This window comes from Onychostoma macrolepis, chromosome 03, assembly GCF_012432095.1.
Source record: "Onychostoma macrolepis isolate SWU-2019 chromosome 03, ASM1243209v1, whole genome shotgun sequence".
Taxonomy (NCBI): Eukaryota; Metazoa; Chordata; class Actinopteri; order Cypriniformes; family Cyprinidae; genus Onychostoma; species Onychostoma macrolepis.
Genome location: NC_081157.1, coordinates 49,525,385 through 49,548,981, shown reverse-complemented (window position 1 = coordinate 49,548,981; position 23,597 = coordinate 49,525,385). Strand labels below are relative to the sequence as shown.

The following is a 23,597-nucleotide window of genomic DNA, read 5'->3' as shown; positions in this document are numbered from 1 at the left end:
AAGTACAATTAATTATAGTTATATATATTAAAGCAATTGGTTACAAGCATATTTTTGCAAAAAATAAGTACAATTTCCCTTAAGTAATTGCATATTTCTCCTTTCTCATATCGCTTTGCCTAGTGTTGGTGGTTTCTGTGGTTCATAACCATTCTTTTGATTACAATAAAGAATAAATTAATTAGAACTGTGTGGTACTGTAAAATTAGTCAAAACAGGGCTGCCACGTGAAGGTTCAGTACCGCTAACCCCTTTTATTTTTTTGTGTTTTTATTTTTATAAATGGTATACACTGTGCTGCCAACAACATTTCAAAATTTCAATGAGGCAAGCAATATCAAATGTCAGTATTCTGTTCCACCATCTTCTGAATTGCTGAAAATTGTGAATTTAGTTTTGTTGGGTTTAGTATAATGCCACCTTTATACTCAAAAAGTGTACCTCATCTGTGTAGGATGCATTACATATGTATTACCTTATTCAAATTGAAATGAGTGACCATTTTAGAGGGTTCACACACCGGCATCTGTTTGGGCTAATTCAGAGTTGTTAATGATCAAAGTTATACAACTCTAAGTCTATCAACTATAAGATAATTTTGGGTGCAATAACTTTTACATTGAATGTCAAGTCTGTGTTTTAGCAAAAAAAGGCTATGTGTCCAAAAACACGTACTGAGTAGGAGTTACATGACATAGGCTAAATCGTTTACATCTCTGGTTCACCCCAAACAATGATAAAACCTTACAGTAATCTCACAAAATCATGTATTCCATAAGTACACTATATTGCCAAAAGTATTGGGTCACCCCCTTCTAATGAACAGGTTTGACTACTTTAGTAATTTCCATGAGTACAAATCTTAATGTTTAAGCATATAATGATATTCTAGGGAATTGTGTGCTTCTAATTTTAAAGCAACAGTTTGGACAGGACCCTTTTCTATTCTAACATGACAATGCCTCTGTGTATAAGGCAAGGTTCAAAAAGAAATGATTGATTGAGTCAGTGTGGAAGACCTTGACTGATCTGCAGAAAGCCAAGTCCTAATCCAAGCTGAACACCTCTGGTGTGACTTTAAATGCAGATCTTGAGCCAAAAACTCAATATACAGGTGCATCTCAATAAATAAGATTGTCGTGGAAAAGTTCATTTATTTCAGTAATTCAACTCAAATTGTGAAACTCGTGTATTAAATAAATTCAGTGCACACAGACTGAAGTAGCTAAAGTCTTTGGTTCTTTTAATTGTGATGATTTTGGCTCACATTTAACAAAAACCCACCAATTCACTCTCAACAAATTAGAATACTTCATAAGAAATATATAAAAGACCAATGAAAAAAACATTTTTAGTGAATTGTTGGCCTTCTGGAAAGATATGTACTCAATACTTGGTTGGGGCTCCTTTTGCTTTAATTACTGTCTCAATTCGACGTGGCATGGAGGTGATCAGTTTGTGGCACTGCTGAGGTGGTATGGAAGCCCAGGTTTCTTTGACAGTGGCCTTCAGCTCATCTGCATTTTTGGTCTCTTGCTTCACATTTTCCTCTTGACAATACCCCATAGATTCTCTATGGGCTTCAGGTCTGGTGAGTTTGCTGGCCAATCAAGCACACCAACACCATGGTCATTTAACCAACTTTTGGTGCTTTTGGCAGTGTGGGCAGGTGCCAAATCCTGCTGGAAAATGAAATCAGCATCTTTAAAAAGCTGGTCAGCAGAAGGAAGCATGAAGTGCTCCAAAATTTCTTGGTAAACAGGTGCAGTGACTTTGGTTTTCAAAAAACACAATGGACCAACGCCAGCAGATGACGTTGCACCCCAAATCATCACAGACTGTGGAAACTTAACACTGGACGTCAAGCAACTTGGGCTATGAGCTTCTCCACCCTTCCTCCAGACTCTAGGACCTTGGTTTCCAAATGAAATACAAAACTTGCTCTCATCTGAAAAGAGGACTTTGGACCACTGGGCAACAGTCCAGTTCTTCTTCTCCTTAGCCCAGGTAAGACGCCTCTGATGTTGTCTGTGGTTCAGGATTGGCTTAACAAGAGGAATACGACAACTGTAGCCAAATTCCTCGACACGTCTGTGTGTGGTGGCTCTTGATGCCTTGAACCCAGCCTCAGTCCATTCCTTGTGAAGTTCACCCAAATTCTTGAATCGATTTTACTTGATAATCCTCATAAGGCTGCGGTTCTCTCGGTTGGTTGTGCATCTTTTTCTTCCACACTTTTTCCTTCCACTCAACTTTCTGTTAACATGCTTGGATACAGCACTCTGTGAACAGCCAGCTTCTTTGGCAATGAATGTTTGTGGCTTACTCTCCTTGTGAAGGGTGTCAATGATTGTCTTCTGGACAACTGTCAGATCAATAGTCTTCCCTATGATTGTGTAGCCTAGTGAACCAAACTGAGAGACCATTTTGAAGGCTCAGGAAACCTTTGCAGGTGTTTTGAGTTGATTAGCTGATTGGCATGTCACCATATTCTAATTTGTTGAGATAGTGAATTGGTGGGTTTTTGTTAAATGTGAGCCAAAATCATCACAATTAAAAGAACCAAAGACTTCAACTACTTCAGTCTGTGTGCATTGAATTTATTTAATACACAAGTTTCACAATTTGAGTTGAATTACTGAAATAAATGAACTTTTCCACGACATTCTAATTCATTGAGATGCACCTGTAGTGTATGTAATCATGTCAGTGCAATTTAGACAAGTCCAATGGATTCATAGACCCAGAAAACATGGGGTTAGACACCAAGATTACTTGGCTAGGTCAAATAATGAAGGAGTTAGGATATTTTAAGGGCTTCCTGCCCATCTTGGACACCATCTTGAAAATTACACCTTTCTAGTGGTCAAACTTTGGTAAACTTTTAGTATGTTATTAAGGACACCTAATACTACAAAAAACAGCTGAGAAACCTTTTGTTAGAATTTTTTTAGGGTTAGGTGTTTTTTTTTTTTTTTCATATATGCAGCCGCCTATCAGTCTCTCTAATTTTTTTTTCCCTTTTATTGAATGTCGTGAAAACACTATGGTGGAGTTTTTCGTTTGCTATTTGAGAAAAATGGGAATGCAAAAAATATATATATTTGTGGAACTCTCCCATTCACTGCTCTTCAAGTTAACCCAACTATGACGACTTCCGCTGATACAAATACCTTTAGTACTAAAACATCCCTCTTTTTGCTAGCTTTAATAGTGCACTGCAGCATGTAAAATGTGTCTTAAACTAACAATAATATTTATTGTGTGCTTGCTTCCATTTGAGGTACTCTCTCCACATACGTGTGACTACGACACATACGATTTCCCTGATGCCAAAGGAACTTTCCAGGTTCCAGGTGTAAATTGAAGTAATTGCCCTGAAGTGTTATTATTGCAACGATTTGCACAGAAAGTATTTTTATATTATGCATCAACACTCATTACAATAAACAGTCAGTTGACTTTAATGTAAGCAAGTTGCTCTGTAAGATCTGAATGCTCATATATGTGACCTTGGACCACAAAACCATTCATAAGTGTCAATTTTTCGAAATTGATACTTATACATCATCTGAAAGCTGAATAAATATGCTTTCCATTGATGTATGGTTTGTTAGGATCGGACAATATTTAGCTGAGATGCAACTACTTGAAAATCTGGAGTCTGAGGGTGCAAAAAAATCAAAATACAGAGAAAACCGCCTTTAAAGATGTCCAAATTAAGTTCTTAGCAATGCATATTACTAATCCAAAATTAAGTTTTGATATATTTACGGTAGGAAAGTTACAAAATATCTTCATGGAACATGATCTTTACTTAATAATACACAGCAAAATCACCAGAGTTAAAATCCTGGTGTTATGGTGTTTTAGAGTAAAGTGTTAATGTTATGGTGTTGAATTAACACGGATGGTGTAAAAGGGATACTCTGACTGGTGAAACTACTGAGAGTCTGTCCTCATTAACACTGGTGGTAGTGCGATTTTACATTCGGGACATTTACGTGGTGCCGGCTTCAACCAGCAAAAACTCTTCTTGCTGATGCCATTTTATTTGAATCGCCACCAGGAGCGAAGAAGCATGTGTTTTTTTAACTGGAAACATACAGAACGATTATTATACATTTATAATTGGAGAAGTGCATAAAGTAAGTGATGTATTTCATAAAGTTATGTAAATCATTGTTTTCGATCGAGTTTAGGGTTACTTATAAAAGTCTGTTCAAATTTATTTGATATGGATTATAATTCTTGACCTGGTTGATTGAAACAACTAACAAAGGTATTTAATAGGTCAGTGTAATTGATTTTTTTATTTATTTGTACATTTTGTTAAATGTCAAGTTCGTGTAGCGTTGAGGGCTTGCTGTGCGCACTGAAAGTTTTCTCACAGATGCCATTTGCTTCGACTCACGTCGCAGACGAGGCCAGTGCTCCAGTGCTGGAAATGTCGACGGTGAGTTTTCTTTAATCGTATTAGCAGTATGTAATTTATAATATCATTGTTTAAAAGCAATATTTTCTTGACGTGCTGGCACAAAAGTTTTAACTTTTCCCACATAACAGTTACATCATTTTCTCCAGTTCAGGCTGCAGAGCATATAAGACGGCCTACGTTACGTTACAAACTGGGGAAAAAACGCAGAAGGTAAGTTCTTTATTTCATGAAGATAAACGTTCCATAAATCAAAATATTTTGATAAATAGTTTGATAAATCGTTGTTTAACATTGTGTTTAATGTTTAATTTTATTTATATGGACTTGCGTAACGTTACTTGAGCTGGCTGACTGAAACAACCACTTTTAGTTACTAGTTCGAATTAACCAGCTATTTTATGGGCAAATTCAGTTTAGAATATTGCGTGTATGTAACTGTAATGTGTAAATTCTGTTAACTGTCAAGTTTGTGTAGAGTTCAGGACGTGCTGCACACGCTTTTACAGTAGTGATGGGTCATTCTTGAACGATTCGTTCTTTTTGAACAAATCTTTAATGTGACTCGGGAAGAACGAGTCGTCTCGGAGAGTGATTCGTTCAGTCGCGCATGCGCAACATCCTATAGGTTCTGTACTGAATTAGTTCACCTGTTTCGAGTCTTCGGGTTTGAGTCGTTCCTTCATCACCTGACAGCCCCGTATGTGTAACCTATGCAGTGAGAGCCGGAAAGAGAATTGATTAGTTCACCTCCCGAGTCTTCGGGTTTGAGTCGTTCGTTCATCACGTGACAGCCTCATAAGCTAAACCTATGCAGTCTGAGGGAAAAATAATTAATAATAATAATAATAATAATAATAACCAACTCTTTAGTTTATTACCTTTGTTACCACATTCAGTGTTATGGAAAATAACCATCATGACAGAAATTCACATTTATAAACTGTAATTAAAAAGCTACAATTTGAGACCAGAAACGCATCACGTAACTGTAAGAGTAAATAATAATAATAATAACAACTATGCACCCGTTTGTAAGGAAGCATGTAAATTAACTAATTTATCTGTCCAATGCTGTCACGTCACGTGACCAAAGAACGAACGACTTGAAAGACTCGAGAGATGAACTAATCAATTCTCTTTCCGGCTCTGACTGCATAGGTTTAGCTTATGAGGCTGTCATGTGATGAATGAATGAGGCATTTATATAGCGCTTTATTGTGTATTGCAATACACCCAAAGTGCTTTACAATTATGTGGGGGGGGTCTCTCCTCAACCACCACCAGTGTGCAGCATCCACTGGACAATGACGCCAGTGCGCTCACCACACACCAGCTACAGGTGGAGAGGAGAGAGAGATAGAGCCAATCAAGTGGATGGGGATTATTGGGAAGCCATGATTGATAAGGGCCAGTGGAGGGAATTTGGCCAGGACACCGGGGTTACACCCCTACTATTTACGATGAGTGTCATGGGATTTTTAATGACCACAGAGAGTCAGGACCTCAGTTTAATGTCTCATCCGAAAGACGGTGCTTTTTACAATATAGTGTCCCCGTCACTATACTGGGGCGTTAGGACCCACACAGACTGCAGGGTGAGCACCCCATGCTGGCCTCACTAACACCTCTTCCGACAGCAACCTCGTTTTCCCAGGAGGTCTCCCATCCAGGTACTGACCAGGCTCAACCCTGCTTAGCTTCAGTGGGCAACCAGTCTTGGGCTGCAGGGTGATATGGCTGTAAGATGATGATGAACGAACGACTCAAACCCGAAGACTTGTCAGATAAGAGGTGAGGTGAGCTAATAATAGAAGACCCAGGTAAACAATGAATTAATCTTTTCTGTTTCTTATAGCATTAGTATTGTATTGTTTGTAGTGTGATCAACGTTTGCATAAGTAGTAGATGTGTTAGGGAAGCAACACGTAACATTTTAATTATATTTTTCTAAAAAGATCGAAATGAGTGAAATGACTCGAAAAAAGATTCGTTCATTTTGCTGAACGAGACTCAAAGGTCCGAGTCAGTAAAATGATCCGAACTTCCCATAACTATTTTACAGCCTGAAATTTCTCGAAGACGCCATTTTCTTTGACTCGCCATGCAGAGCGTGAGGCCAGTGTTTCTTTACTTAACCAGCTAAAACAGTTCTCATAATTAAAATATCACTGTCACCCAGTCCTAAAAAGTGCCCAGTGTAAATAATGTACTAAGCCAGGGGATTTCAAACTTTGTGGAGCCAGGGATAACCTGACAGGGGAGAACATTTTACAAGGACCCGTTTTTAATTACAAGTGAGTGTGGGGAGGGATAATAGTGCACAGACTTCACTTTGAAAACTGCTGTACTAAGTTATTATAAACCTTAAAGTGACTCTCTGCACAGATGTTTTAGGACCCTTTTTTCTTTTAGGTTAACGCCATGTTTGTGAAAGTGCAGTTCAAAGACTCCAAGAAATTCATAAAGTTGCAGAATGGATTCACTTATACAGATTTCATAAATGTAGGTAAGTGTCCTTGTTCTTATTTCAAAGTATGGGCATTTGAAAGTATTCTCTTGGCCAGCATTTATGATATTTGCTGACACCTTAATTGCAGTGATTTGATGTGGTTCAGTGGTATATAGATCAATATTACAATACTATATGTCTATTTTATACAGCTTTATTAACTCATCAACCAAAGTATATAACACAAACATTGCAATTGTGAAAATTTCACATCAATTTCACAAAATTTCTATTTCACATTTTCACATGTACCATAAGGAGATTGAGAAAAAAAAAAGTTTAATAGTTTCTTATTGATTCCTTTGTATGCAAAGTAATCATTTAACCATAACAAGCTGCAAAAGTCACTCGCACATTATGTGCGCTTTACACACATCCAAAAATATCCAAGACAGACACTTCTGTGAAATCGACGTTAATAATTTTTTTGTTTGTACATTGATGCATCATACGGTTAATCGATTGATATATCAATCAATATTGATGTTTTGTAACCCATATTTTTAGGTATATTATTTAGTTTTGTTGTAACGGCTGCATTTTTTTGGTCTACAGTGCGAAGCAGATTTGATTTACAGACTGGAGCAGACTTGAGGATGTATGATGAGTCCCACATTGAAATTGATCAAGACATTTTGGAAGAGTTGCTAGAAGCAAACCCAAAATCAACACAAATCATAAAAGATCATAGTGAAGGTACTTTAGATCCATACTTGTCACAGGGGTCTGTGCGGTGCACACAAAATACGAGCGAAGACGAAGGTTCAAAAGGGAATAAGAGATTTAATATAACTGGAGATGAGAGGGATCACACACACAGGGTAAAGTCCACATCAACAAACAATAACAACCGATCAACTGGAACTCAAAAGGACAGCAACTAATATAGTCGAGATAACGAGTGGCAGACAGGTGAACACAATGAAGGTGATTAACTGATAATTAGATGATGGCAGAAACTAGGTCACACATGGGGAATGAAAACACAAACAAAAGTCCATAACTGTTACAATACTAGTGCAGTGACAAATATTGGTCACAATTATTGTATTGTTTTTTTTTTGTTTGTTTGTTTGTTTTTGGCAGAGGAAGCAGCCAGCTCTTGCACAGATACACTGACAAGTCATTCATTTAGTGAACAAGATGTGCCCTCTGAAAGACGTTCCAAAAGGCTCAAAACATCACAGCAAGATGACAGAGTTGGAGCAGCGGAGGAGCAAAGATCAGCAAAGGAGGTGACATGAGTTTCTCATGTTTTTAATTACGTTACAATTAAACAATTTGATGAAAAACAGATTCAAGTTAATTCAATAATTCAAGTTACTTACACTCTAATCAAACTTTGAGTATTAAAGTTGTATTGGTTTTTGAATGACTAGGCCTGTCACGATGATTTCTGTATTGACTTGTCACGTGATGTATAAACATGACCTCAATAACTTTTGATGACATGATAGATTGCCCATTGTGTTTACATAAAAATGATTGTCCAATGGCACAGTCTCCAACATCTCATTTACTCTTTAGTGATTCGCTGATTATTTGCAAAGTATAACCATCAGAGCAAAACTGTATCATTTGGATGTGTTTTTACATCGTCTTGTCTGTTCACTATTCAGTATTCAAATATTCAAGCGAGCACTGAAGTGCAAGAAGATTTCAGAACTTGCAAACGTTTTTTGTTGCACGCACACAGCCGCATAGAGAGCAAGTGAAAAACACGTCTTGGCTACCAGAAAAACATATCTGGCTCCAGACTGTGACTAAAACTAAAAAAATATTAATTTGCGAGTGAAGCTTTTTCCAAAACAGTTAATTTCATGTTCAAAATCACACACTGCAAACTAAACTCAATTTTCAAAATATAATAATATACTAATACAATACACTACATCTACCTAAACACTGCAAATATGTCTCAAAATCAAATTATTATTCCAGAACTCTAACACATGTTCTCTTCCAACAGGAACATTTAGTCGATCATAGCACAATATCATAAAAACACTAACCTCAAATGGAATTACAGAAACTGCATTATTTTAGGTGTCAGGTCTGACCTTACAGTAATACAGTATATTGCATTGATCATAGATTGTGTTTTACACTACAGATTGTTTTTCTTTTTGGGTTTAGTGAATGCATGTATTTTGTCTTGTATGTATGTATTGCTGCAGAAATTCAATACAAAATTTGAATTGACCCATCTCAGAGTAGCTTTATAGAATGAACGGTTTATGGGAGAAAACCTCGAGACCGCGGCCTCGCCTACTGTCGCTACCCGCACAAGGCGGAGTCGCAAGCGGTGTGAGAGAGGACGGTTGCGCGGTAAGCGCGGAGGTATACGAGCTAGGCTGAGGGAAAACCCCACAAGACCGGCTCTTCCAACACTCATGCTCTCAAACGTTCGCTCTCTGGAAAACAAACTGGACTTAATTCAACTCAGTCGATCTACACAGCATGAGACAAGGGATTGTTGTGTGTTTGTTTTCACTGAAACATGGCTGAACGACAACATCCTGGACTCCGCCATACAGCTACCGCGCGGACAGAGATTCATCACTGTCTGGTAAGACTCGCGGCGGTGGCTTGTGTGTGTACGTCAACAAAGAATGGTGTAACAATGCTGGGGTAGTGACAAAACACTGTTCATCGCTGGTGGAGTTTATGTTTGTGAAGTGTCGACCGTTCTATCTGCCGCGGGAGTTCACGGCCATTGTTATTGTCGCGGTATACATCCCACCGTGCGCAAACGCAAAGGACGCGCTTCGCGAGCTGTACAGCGCCATCAGCGAACAACAAACAAATAACCCCGACGGCTTTTTCATTATAGCCGGTGACTTCAACCACGCAAACCTAAAGACAGTTTTGCCAAAGTTCTACCAACATGTGAACTTTGCAACAAGGGGAAATAACACACTGGACTTTGTTTACACAACAGTTAAGAGCGCATACAAAGCTGAACCCCGCCCCCACCTCGGGTACTCGGACCACATCTCTGTTATGCTAATCCCAGCATACAAACGACTTCTGAAACTGGCCAAACCGGTTCACAAACAGATCAAGGTATGGCCAAACAATGCCACCTCAGCACTGCAGGACTGCTTCCAGGACACAGACTGGAACATGTTCAAAGAGGCGGCCACCTACAACAACCACACAGACCTGCAGGAGTACACTGAAACAGTGACTGCTTACATCCAAAAGTGCACTGATGATGTGACAGTCACCAAGACCATCACCACACGCGCCAACCAGAAGCCATGGATGACAGCAGAGGTTCGTGGGCTGCTAAAGACCAGAGATGAAGCATTCAGATCAGGAGATAAAGCAGCCCTCAAAACAGCAAGAGCCAATCTGTCCCGCAGAATCAAAAATGCAAAACGGTCATATGCTCAAAAAATCAACAATCACTTCACAGACAGCAGTGACACACGGAGCCTGTGGCAAGCTATTCAGACCATCACAGACTACAAGCCCCCGCCATAGCCCTGTGATGATGACACATCCCTCCCAGATACACTCAACCACTTTTACTCAGGGTTTGAAATGCAGAATGTCACACCTGCACAAAAACTGCCCACACCTCCCAACGACCAGGCGCTCTGTCTGTCTCCAGCCGACGTAAGGATGTCCCTATCTAGGATCAACCCACGCAAGGCTGCGGGTCCCGACAACATACCTGGCCGTGTACTGAAAGACTGTGCTGCACAGCTGACAGATGTCCTAACAGATATCTTCAACACCTCGCTGAGCCAGGCAGTCGTCCCCACATGTCTCAAATCCACAACAATCATACCGGTACCAAAGAAATCACCTGTGTCCTGTCTAAATGACTACCGTCCCATAGCACTGACTCCAATCATAATGAAGTGCTTTGAGAGGTTAGTCATGCACAACATCAAACCAGCCTCCCAACACACTCGATCCGCTCCAGTTTGCATACCGTCCGAACCGCCCACGGACGATGCAATCTCCTCCACCCTCCACCTGGCTCTTACCCACCTAGAAAATAAAGACTCCTACGTTAGAATGCTGTTCATTGACTTCAGCTCAGCATTCAACACAATAATCCCACAACAGCTCATAAATAAACTCAACCTGCTGGGCCTTAACAATTCCTCTGCAATTGGATCCTGGACTTTCTAACCGAAGACCTCAGTCAGTCCGTGTCGGCCACAACACCTCGAGCACTACCACACTGAACACAGGTGCCCCACAAGGCTGTGTGCTCAGCCCGCTGCTCTTCACGCTGCTGACCCACGACTTCACTGCCAAGTCCAGCTCCAACCACATCATCAAGTTCGCTGATGACACAACAGTGGTAGGCCTCATCAGCAACAACGATGAAACGCACTACAGAGAGGAAGTGGCACAGCTGGCTGAATGGTGTGGCACTAACAACCTGTCCCTCAATGTGAGCAAGACAAAGGAGGTTGTGATGGACTTCAGGAGAAACTCCGGTGATCACCCCCCACTGACCATCGACAGCTCAACTGTGAAGAGAGTCTCTCCACAGCTCGACTGGGGGTGCACATCACAGAGGATCTCACCTGGTCCACCAACACCATGTCACTCTCCAAGAAGGCACAACAGCGCCTACACTTCCTCCGCCGGCTGAAAAGAGCAAGTCTACCTCCACCCATCCTCACCACTTTCTACAGGGGCACCATTGAGAGTGTGCTGACCAGCTGCATCACTGTCTGGTACGGGAACTGTACTGCAGCAGACCGCAAGACCCTCCAGCGGACAGTGAACACAGCTGCAAGGATCATCGGTGCCCCTCTCCCCTCCATCCTGGATATTTTCCTCACACGATGCTCCAGCAAAGCCAATAGTATCGTGAAGGACTCCACACACCCTCCCACAGTCTCTTCCAGCTCCTACCATCAGGAAGACGGTACTGAGCATCAGAGCCCGCTCTGCCAGACTGCTCAACAGCTTTTTCCCCAGGCTGTGAGAGCCCTGAACTCAAATCACCCCGCCTCTCTGAACCCCCATACAAACCCCTACCTCCTGTAACATGTAACGTGCACTGAAGTGTGCTACACACAGGTGAGTGGGCCTGTACAAACCACCTGTAGTAACACACTCTCCTCCTCTATGCGCACTAGTCACTTTTCACACACACTGCTGTGTGTACACAAATCCCACAAAAAGAACTCCGTAATATATGTATGTTTACATGCTCATGCACTACAAATCATCCTGCACTGTTCCCCAGCCAGCTGCTTGAACTCAATGTTTCTCCTTGCACATGTACAGTATTTATCTGAAGCATTCGTATAGTTTGTATAGTTTGTATTTTTTTAGTTTGTATAGGTACTTTTTTATAGATAGTATATTTATATTTATAGTCAAAATCTATCAGTAGGATAGTTGTGTATAGGTTTATATTTTCTTACTCCATTGTTGTATGCCTGTATTTATGTAGCACCGTGGTCCTGTGAGGCACGACATTTCGTTCCACTGTATGCCCCCGCATGTAGCGGAATGACAATAAAGCTCAACTTGACTTGAAAAAGAGACTGAGACAGAATTGCTGCAGTAAAGGCTTTATTTGCAACAGGACATTAGAAAAACAAGAAAGAAAACAAGAATGCATGAAAACAAAAGATATGCAATATTCTGTCATTTATTATGTGAAAGTACAAAATATACAAACAGAAAAAGCCACAGAAGAATTATAAATAAATGTAATCTAATCTGCCCGGCCTTCTGCATTTGGCCACATGTTCTCATCCACATCACACCTGATATCACACCTGATATCTTGTCTCTGGCAAGGCTTCTTGGGAATAATCTTTTGGTATGCCTTATCCTTCCTGGTATTGTTCAGCTGTGATGTCTTGGCATTCAGCATCCATTGCATCCTGGAGGGACTTTTGACCCTGTGGTCGATGGTCAAAAACCTTCCATCTCCAGGCTCTGAAAAACTTCTCAATGGGGTTGAGGAAAGGGGCATCATTCTCGAATGGGTGTCAGACCAGGCTCTGACTGCACTGGGAATGGTGGAATGCCACATTGTTCCATGTGATCACATATATTGGCAAGTGGTCTCCAACCTGTCCCCTTTCTCTGGCACCAGTCTTTGGTGCAGATCTTCTAAAATATCCAACCCGATCTCATGAAAGTGCATATAAATAGTACGCCAAATAAAAATGAAAACTCGTGGTATTGATGGGTAGGATTAGGGTTGTGGGGTAGATGCGCATTATATGCACGTGAAAACTGCGTTTTATATGCACGCCAAACACGTTTGTATCATATATATGCCAAAGTCCATTTTTCAGTTTCAAAACCATGAGTTTTCATTTTTATTTGGCATACTATTTATACGCACTTTCAAGAGACCGGGCTCAAACTATCACATTTAAGCAGGAGTGCACTTTTCCACACAAGATCGGCCCAAAGAGGTCTTCTTTTACTGCATATATGGTCATACGACTGAAAGAACCTCAACACCTAAGTGTGTTTCCTAAATGGGAATCAGCTGTAATTTCTATATTTGCAGAGCTTCAATCACCTGTTTCTCATTAGCAATGGAATAAAATACAAGGGACATATTTGTGTTTAAATTCACAATATGAACAGCTGTTCACTTTGACTTTAGCCTGTAAGTTAGTTTTAGAACATGATGTTATCTGTTCTGATATACAGCGTGAAAGCATTTGAAAATTTGGCAGTAAAATTACATTGTTTTGGTCTTGATTTAGCTTGTGTGTAAAAGACAAGCTAAATCAAATTTAAATTTGTGTAAACTGTATGCATTTTGTGTCAAAGCAACAATAAATGTGTTAATTGTATAGCCTACACAGACGGATGTTGTGCTAATTGTGTTTAGGAAAATTGATAGAAGTATTGGAAAAATTGTCATAGCGATTGTAAAACCAATCCACCAATCACAACGATCCACATCACCCGAGTTCTAATCACGCTCACCTGCACCTCATCACCACAGTCATCAACTCCAGCATTTAAGTGCACGCCTCAGACCCACTCACCGTCCGATCTCGTAAACACTACGTGGACTCTACTCCCAAGACCAGCTCGCTGAGTAGACACCATTCCAAAGATACTTACCCTTTGTGCCTTACCTCCTGTCTCTGCTCCTTGTGTCCTCCTCTCCTCCTAGATCGTCTGTCTCTGAGATCCGTGTGCTCCAGAAGATTCCCTCGTCTCGTCCTCCCCGCAAGTCTGTGGAAATCAGTATCATTACTATCATTCTCACATCTCATCGGTGCTCACCTCAGATCTCTACTACTCACCTCAAGTCAAAAGATCATTGTTCCATAATATCTACCTGTTCAATAAACGCTCACGTACCATCACTCACCTCTGTGTCCGACATTATATGTTACAAATGCATGAACTTCATATTATTTGTAGCGCACTTGCCGTCCAGTAATTGCAAAAAGCTTTGTGCTCTGTTACTTTTTAATAAACAAAGTATCAGCTTTAAAATGATGCCAAATTCATAACGAAATTCAAACAATACGGTTTTGGCGCTCTTTAATGCGTCAGGTGCGATCGCTTTAAAGCAAGTGAACCCATTATCTCTTTCTATTTACTACTATAGTACGAAATGAACCTGAATTAATATCAGAAGGTAGGCTATTTTATAAGAGAGCCTACAGTAAAACTTACTGAAATGTCTCATGTAATCACTCGCAACGTAAGACATTTACCTCAGAATAACCATTCAGTGTCCATAAGCTCATCAGTCAGCTAGAAAAATAACTATAAAGGAGCATTTTGCTATATTTATGCACTATTGCATATTAGTATTTTTACTTAATCTGTACATGATTCAACTCCTCTCATAAAATTGTATTTTACTAATGAAGAAAAACAGACTGCATGTGTGAAACCCAAACTACACTCAGTGGTCAAGTGATGCTTATGGTCCATGATATTGGTACAGATTCTGTGTAATGAACAATTCTTTGTGACCGTATATTTCAAGTTGGAAAAGACATTTAGTACCCACTTTAAGTGAACCTTAATTCCCAGGTCGACCTGATCATCTACAAGATGGATTAAAATGCTGTTAAAGTCAAGAAAAGATGAGACATAAACACATGACAGTATGATTGAAATGTTAAAATGTAGGAAAATAATAATAATGATAATACAATAAAACACTTTTATTCTGTGGCAACTAAAAAAAATAATTTGGCGCCTAAGTTTTTTTTCTTATAGGAGCCAATGGCTCCTTACTCGATTTTTTTTTTTGGCTGGAGCCCTGGCACTGTTTATTTCATTCATCTTATAATAATGTAAAATACTGTTACAGTCAAACCTGAACATTGTGTTATCTGTGTTTGTCTGTGATACCATTTCTTCCACATTGTGCTTGTGTAATTAGTGTAATATTTGTATAATCATGTTAATATAGACTAACTAATGAAAAAAGTCAGTAATATCATTTATCACAATTGATTTCTGGGACAATATGTTGCACCAAAAAGTATTTATCGTGACAGGTCTAAGAATGATATATGAGCAAACTATTCTTTTGTTGTTTTAACTTAGATGGTGCTAGCTGCCTTAAAAGAAAAATCAAAAGGAGATGAAATCCGTGAAGAGTACAAGGCCACCAATACTTTGTCAAATGAGATGAGAAGAGCACTTGTCAACATACTGGTGGGGCACATGACAGAGAGACAGCTACAAGGGTAAGTTACATTTTCATATTAAAGATAACTGATTGTCATCTGTTTTTTTTTACATTTTTTAATGTTTTTGTATTCACCTAATAATTAAGACTGAGACAAAAATGTATCATTTAAATGTAAGACTGTTTTTTTGTATGCATGTACTGTAGGGTTGTGCCGATATAGACGATAGTCAGAGATATCGACGATAGCAGATGTCTTTGTCGATAGTTAAGACGATATTAGGCTCATTCTCCTATTAATGTATAAAACTATTATTATTATTATTATTATTATTATTAGGAGGCATATTATTATTGGGCTATTATAAAATTGCCCCGCTATTTCACCTCAGCGTCGCACTTCACACACAGGCGCAAATGAGGATTAGGCTTCTCCTCCTCATTGGAAATGTTTTAAAAACGAACTCTAAAACTAGGCCAACTTCGAAATTGAACTGCAGGGTGATAAACCTTTAGTTACAAATTATGTCAAGAGTGCTAAAAGAGACATTTGTTTTTGACATCTTTTCTTAAACCGAATGAACATTACGAAGCTGCATCGTTACCTGCATTTAGTTTTCTTTACAGCACATTAACATAAAACATTGATGCTTATTCTTCATCATCGTTACAAAATATGCAGTTAATAAGTTATCAGTCTAAAACAGGGTTCGTCATGGGGTGCGCGGTCCGAAGCGGTGTATGACTGCATTTAATTTAACATTACTACAAAAATATGAACTTACCTGAAAATACTTTTATCTTATATATATATATATATATATGTATATATAATACTTTTATCTCAATATTTAGTGTTAAACTGTTGGTCTTTAAAGGGGTGGTTTACTGCGATTTCACTTTTTTCATTTTAAATAGTGTGTAATGTTGCTGTTGGTGCATGAACAGTATCTGCAAAGTTGCTGCGCTGAAAGTTCAACGTAAGCGGAGATATCGTCTTTTAAAAATCAGGAAGTTTAATGCCTACAAAAACGACTCATATGGGACTACAACGAGATACTTCCCGGGTTGCATACGTAAAAAACCCATAAATTTGCATCAACCCCTCCCTCCGGAACATGCCAAAGAGGGGGCAAGGCCATGTTCTGCGGCTCTGTCGAAGAGGAAGAGTTATAGTGGAGAGTTGTAGCCATGCCGTCGAAACGGTGTTATTTTCACCCAGCTGTCAGGTCTTCTGTGTTCGGCTTCCTACGGACGCTGTAGTTCGTCAACAATGGTTAAAATTTATGTTTGATTATGTTCCTGACAATTACAATCTTAATTTAGGTTTTCCTGTAGCTCAAATAGTAGAGCATGGCACTAGCAACGCCAAGATAATGGGTTCGATTCCCAGGGAAAGCAAGAGCTGATAAAATGTAAAAACTGTAACTTGAATGCAATGTAAGTCGCTTTGGATAAAAGCGTCTGCTAAATGCGTAAATGTAAATGTAAATTTAGCTCTCTGTGCTGCGCATTTTACGGAAGACAGCTTCCAGAATCTACACGAGTTCAATGCCGGATTCATTCATTCATAATTTTAAATGTATTTGCATGTATAATTTCAGACGTAATGTTTTAGTTTTATCAAGGACGTAATGCCAACGCTGGCTTTAGTAGCCAGTTAGTTCGATGCTATTTTGTGTGTATAAGTCAAACGTGTACAAACTTCAAAACATTATATGTAATCACAACAGCAAACTTCATTCAGAATCATTTTGTAAGAGCCGTGCTTGCGGAAGTTCTGCTTGACTCTCTTCATTACCGCTTTCTGGGTCTGATTCTGGCTCAAACTGATACGGCAATATTGACACCATTATTTACATTTGATCGGAGCACATGCAGCTGTCGCCGTGAAGGTAATGGGCGTGAAGTTTCCAGACAATGTGCAGTACGCCGTTTAGCCAATCACAACACACCGATCACAACTAACCAATCTGAGCCCATTGCCTGTTTCTGAGGGAGTGGTTTCACAGAATCAGGAAGTCAACCGGTCGTTCAAATGACATAGGAGAAAGCAATAAAGGTGAAATATATGAAAAATAAGGCGTTTTTTAACAAACGAAACACGAAGACATGTTATATTGCACCCCATAAACACAATCAAGCAAAGAAAAAAAGCAGTAAACCACCCCTTTAAAATATATCTACTTTTGATTTTCACTGATTTTTAGACTGATAAAAAACTTTGTACGGCAAATTTGTAACAGCAGGATGCGTGGTCCTAATAGCTATTTAGCCCTATTCGGACTGGATTAGTTTTACAATGGTAGATGGAGTAATGTTAATTTACCACAGGACATCTGTAATATTAATGGCCAATTCGCACGGGATAAGAAATCTCAGTAAAACTACCAGAAGTGGGAGGAGTAACTCCCTGTCGCCATGTGCGTGCTACATCCATCGATTTATTAATTAAATTAATTAGATTATGATTGGATTCTGTTTGAAATAGACACAGAAGTTTCATGCCTCTAACAAGTGCTTTCGACCTTCTTTTTGATCTGAATGGTATGCATTGTCAAATGCAGAAAACATTCGAGGTTTGCCGCAGACTTGTCCCACCGCCTAGAACGCAACTGAATGTTTCAAGCGTTGAAAAAACGCGGAAAACTACTTTTAAATAGGAAATTACAGAATATTTACGTACATATTTACAGCTGGTCTATTCACATGGGATTAGTATTATCTGAGGTAATTCTTTCGGACCTTTTTACAGAAGGTAAAAGTCACCGTAATCTTTACTGACATCGACCGTAATGATTACTGAGATAACACATTCGGACGGCACTAAAATCACTGAGAAGCTCTGGTAAAAATGACTTTACCCCACCTCTCCATGTAAAACTAATCCCGTCCGAATAGGGCTTATGACTGCTGTATCCGAATAGCCTATATTAACTAGCTGTTTTAAATATTTTTATATTTAACATGTTAGTTTTTCAGTATGTTTGAAAGTATATTATTTCGGTTATTGGTGCTTTCAGGCTCTCTCTCTCTCGCGGTTTAAAATCACCAAATAAAGAGAGTCTGTCTCTTGAGACTGCACGATAATATCGTGTATCGGCGATCTCACAGGCTGGCGATATGACAACATGAAAAATGACCATATCTCCCAAAAACTAATGTATTGTCACTTACATGCTGTCACATCCCATATATGTTATATATATTTATCTTTGGTAGGAGGATTCCAACCCAGAAGCAGAGAGAGCACTATGCCCTTGGAATTGTGAATTTGTTTCCATCACTGAAAGACCCATTTTCCAAGAAGGGATATGTAAGAGTTTTTCCAAGAAATTATTAAATGTTTTTACTTGAAGGAATTGATTGATAAATGGAATCTTCATCGCTAAAATTCACACAACCTTATGTGACTGTCATTTCACCTGCTATAGATTTAGATGTATGAACGTAAAATGGTCCTTTTTTTCCCCCTGTTTTACAGGAGCACTTTTATGATGCAGCAAGTGGAAGTGCAAATCTTGCTTGGTGTTTAAAAACCGTTCAAAGAAACAACTCTCGTCACACTGAAAGTAAGAATAAGCCTAACTCTGAACAAGGAGGTCCAAACATCAGGAGAGACATTAGCTTAGAACATCAGCTTGAGGGAGATGCTCTTGTGGAGGCCATTTCACTTCTTGCTCATACAGGAGTTGAAGAAACCATTTTTGAAAAGATGAGACAGACATTTCACCAGGAACTTGTTCACAATGCAGATATGGCAACAAATATTCTAAAAACCTTTCCAAGGTTTTTAGACACCAAAGGATTGGTGAGTAATATTTAAAATGATTGAATGTTGCTTTAAGTGCGTATGTACGTGTCTAATGCTGATAAATATTTTCAAGGTGAACCAAGATTTTGTTCTTCTGTTCGATTTGGACACATCCTCCAAGCTCTTGGAAAGGTGGGATGGAACCTTTAAGCCAAAAATCATTCAAGAAGCAAGAAACTTGACTAAGACATCTCCTGAGCAACGTCTCCTGATGTCAGCTGAGAAAACCCCTGAGAATGCCAAAGATTCATGTAGGCAAAAATTGTCAATAAATCTGATTATAGTCATGCTTTTTGTCGCATTCCACACTATAGAGTATATTGTTCCTTTTTTGTTGTTGCTGGGTTTTTTTTTTTTACCACAGACTGGGACAGTAATTTATCTACACTGCTTTTACTGGTTCACCCTCTTCCACCATCTGCTGGGCGAAAGATGGCTGCAAAAATAAGTGCCTCTGATGCAGTTGAGAAACTTGTGGTGTTTCAGAAGGTATACTAATATTTTTTTATTTAAACCCTGTAATTTAATCAATACTTTCTTCAGTTAACCAAACTTTAAAATGCATCAGTAATTATAAGTAAGAAAAATACTAGTTAAGAATTTTTCTTGCATTGACTACAGAAACCATTGATTAATGTACCGGGGTCGTATCGTGTGAAGTTTACCAACCATCAGAAAAGTAGAAATTGTTTTTTTTGAGGGGGCATGCACTTGTGTACTCTATTTTGAGTGTGCAGGGTTGCATTGGACAACAATGCTTTAGAATATACTGTATGTTGCAGTTTGTTTCAAATGACAAAAAATGTATAGTCTGAAAAATAAAATAAGATTACCAAGCGTTTAATTAAAATTGACTAAAATTGGAAGGGTAACTTGTTTGTTTTTCACCTTTGTAGTCATGCTGCAGCACGATGAGCACCTGGGGAAAAGCCAAAGTCATCAACCATATCTTCTAGCCAGGGGGAGGAGTCGAGACAAGATTGACAGCTACTACATTGCTCTGGATAACAAGCTTATTCCCTTGTCAGACGGCTGGTTCTCTGGATGCTTTGGATGAGCTCTTCAAAGTACACTACATTTTTAACATATCCTACGACAATGCTCTCATCAACTTCTACACTTTCCTGGAGACCACGGTTTATAACATAGATGTTGGAAAAACAAAAGAGTCACCAAGAGTGATAGAACTGCGAGCTAAACTGCTGAATAGCACCTGAGCTGAAATCTTGAAAAAATGTTGCTCTGCTTTAGATGTGAAGGGTTGTATGCTGATGCCCATTCACTGATTTCGCATTTGAAATGTGAAAATGGCTTCTATCCCACTTCTAAGTGTAGACTTGTTTGCAGTCAACAACAATGCTGAAAGCAGTTTTCCACATACTCTGGGTTTAGAAAACATTTGGGCAAAATTCATGTTCCTTGTTCAGTTTTTCATCCCACTGATTTTTGTACCCAGTCAGAGACAGTACAGTCTGATCTCTCAGATGAGGAACCTCGTTTAGATGATGATTGTGTTGAAAGTGATCCAGTTCTTTCTAAAGAGGATTTAAAGGACATGTGTGCTTCAATTGTTGCGAAGCTGCAGGGAAGTGGTGCTTCTGGTTCCACAGTTTCTTCGATTATATGTGATCTTGAAGAGTTTACCACAGAGTTACATTTACAAATGAAGCAGGATGTTGTTAGACCAGACTCCCCTGAACCATTTAAAAAGAGTTTTGAAAATCCGTTCACCAGTTTTAATTCTTAAGCTAAACGAGAAAAGTTTTTCAGTGAAAGATGGGGAATTGTTCAACCATTAGAAATAGTCCTTGGTATTAGATACGACAATAGACGAAACAAAATAACTGGCACCTATGACCAGGTTTCAGTTAAAGAAACTTTTGTGTACATCCCCATTTTGGATAGTCTAAAATGTATGTTTCGCAATACAGATATTTGTAAGCATTTTGAATCGGGGTTTGACATCAGTCCTGATGTATACAAAGACTTTTTTGATGGAAGTTACTACAGAGGCCACCCATTGTTTTCAAAACACAGTTCCTTACAGATCCAACTGTATTACGATGATTTCGAGACGTGCAATCCCCTGGGGTCAAAACATGGGATTCACAAGATTGGCTGTCTTTATTTTATTCTAAGAAATCTTCCACTTAAGTTCAACTCTGCTGTACTGAACATCCACTTAGTTTCTCTCTTTCACTCTCAAGATGTTAAAAAGTATGGATTTGATGCCATTTTAGCTCCATTGATAAATGATGTTAAAATACTTGAGAATGAGGGGATTTATTTGCCCATTTCTTCTGAAAAGGTTTATGGTTCAATTTGTCAGGTTGTAGGAGATAACTTGGCAATGCGTGCTCTTCTTGGTTGGAGTCTTGCTTTTGTCGCTTGTGTCTAACTGAAAAATCTGATGCCCAGAATGTTTATAGTGAGGATGACCCAAGAGTAGTGGTCCGTGATAAAGCCAGCTTTGAGATGCACTGCAGGGACATTCAATCAGATGCACAGTTGAATTCTGTATATGGGGTTAAAAGAGACTCTTCGTTGAACACTTTACAGTATTTTCATGTTTGTTCCAATTATTCCTTTGATATAATGCATGACATACTAGAAGGTGTTACCCAGTATGAGCTGAAACTTTTATTTGGATACTTGACTGAAAATTTTATATCCAAAAAAGATCTCCTTTTTACGGATTTATTCTTTTGACTTTGGTTACACAGAAACCGCCCAACAAATGTCAACTTGGAACATGATGGAAATTCCATTGGATTGAATTCTATACAGACACTCTGTTTGGTGCGAAACTTTTTGGTGACTTTGTGCCTCCAGGAAATCCAAACTGGAACTTGTTACTCCTCTTACTGCACATTATTAATATTGTCTTTTTGCCTGTTGTTACTTATGACATGACAGTTTTTTTTAAACACTTGATCAGCGAGCATTATCAACTTTTCAAATTGGTGTACCCTCAGAAAAGGTTAATACCAAAGCACCATTTCATGGTTCATTATCCCTCGTGCATAAGGAAAATAGAACCTCTTTTGCACTCTTGGAGCATGAGATTTGAAGCCAAAAACAAACTTTTCAAAAACATGATAAAAAGTTTTAAGAACATCACAAAGTCACTGGCGAAAAAACATCAAATGGCAATAGGAAACCACTGGGAAACGCTCACTTTACAGCAGAAAGAATTTGGAATGGTGAAGACTTGGCCAATGCTTTGCAAATCACAGTACAGACAGACATTTACTCTACCAGTTGGACTAAACTTGATGGCACTGAATATAGACCCGGTCTTGCTATATGCACAGAGATGAAACATGAGCTGCCAGTATTCTGTAAAATCACCAACATTCTTGTGTTGGGTGAAAATGTTTATTTTGTGGTTGGAAAACTTGTTACAGAGCTCTTCAGTGAGCATTGTTTTGCATTCAGAGTTGTTGATGGAAATGAGTTTGATGCTCTTGTGAAAGCTGATGATCTTAAGCATTATAAACCCTATAACATTCAAAATGTATATGGACCAAATGAGGATACATATGTTGTGCCTTTCCATTGTTTTGTTTAGGCAGTGTTTTAATATTTTTTTTAAATGAAAGAAAAAAAAAGTTTTACTGTACACGAGTTAAAAAAAAAACATTGCATTCATTGTTTCATTAAAAATGAAATATGAAAGTATGTTGTTGTTTTTGTATTGGTTTATTTGTGCAAATAATTAGCTCTGGACCTAAAATAATTAAGTCTTTAATTGTTTTATAATGTATGACTAAAACAGTGCCTATTGTACATAAACTTTATATGTGAATAATTAATGATAGGCAAGACTGAAATGTTTAACTCTTGAGTCAGTGTTAGTTTATTAACACTTTTGAAAGTGTAAATTTAACTCCGGCCAGTGTGGATTATATATACACCAGTAAAGTGTTAAAATTAACTTTTTTGATTTTGCTGTGCACATATTTACTAACATTCTCACTTTAAGCTCATGAAACCACATCTTACTTCACATATTAAACATGTTTTTACAAATATTTACAGAGATGCAAAAAACAAAAAAAAAATTTAGCTCTTGAAACTGCATCCAACACTTTAAAATACTTTTGAGTGAAAAAAGAGGTAATCTGAACTCAAAGTTTTATCTAATTCAAATATTAAACATGTAAACATTTATAAATGTAAGGTGCAAAAACACACAGGGCTCATATTTGAGCTC

General features: G+C 38.6%; 1 protein-coding gene across 11 annotated transcripts in view; it reads left to right on the top strand.

Moving 5' to 3' along the window:
* LOC131536098 (uncharacterized) overlaps positions 1–22,160 on the top strand; it is a 30,279-nt gene extending 8,119 nt beyond the window's left edge. For 3 of the 11 annotated variants that reach the window (XM_058768815.1, XM_058768812.1, XM_058768814.1), the window contains 11 exons: positions 4,345–4,456; positions 4,585–4,648; positions 6,076–6,229; positions 6,851–6,944; positions 7,503–7,643; positions 8,034–8,182; positions 15,483–15,625; positions 18,790–18,883; positions 19,052–19,378; positions 19,455–19,870; positions 20,278–20,412. In XM_058768815.1, the coding sequence (XP_058624798.1) occupies positions 6,860–6,944; positions 7,503–7,643; positions 8,034–8,182; positions 15,483–15,625; positions 18,790–18,883; positions 19,052–19,378; positions 19,455–19,829 (1,314 nt within the window). In that variant the 5' untranslated portion in view covers positions 4,345–4,456; positions 4,585–4,648; positions 6,076–6,229; positions 6,851–6,859 and the 3' untranslated portion in view covers positions 19,830–19,870; positions 20,278–20,412. Of the gene's footprint in view, positions 1–3,312; positions 4,457–4,584; positions 4,649–6,075; positions 6,230–6,850; positions 6,945–7,502; positions 7,644–8,033; positions 8,183–15,482; positions 15,626–18,789; positions 18,884–19,051; positions 19,379–19,454; positions 19,871–20,277; positions 20,413–22,104 lie in introns of those variants that run through there. The other 8 variants (XM_058768822.1, XM_058768821.1, XM_058768820.1 and 5 more) reach the window with 8 other exon arrangements.
* Positions 22,161–23,597: the final 1,437 nt, after the last annotated feature.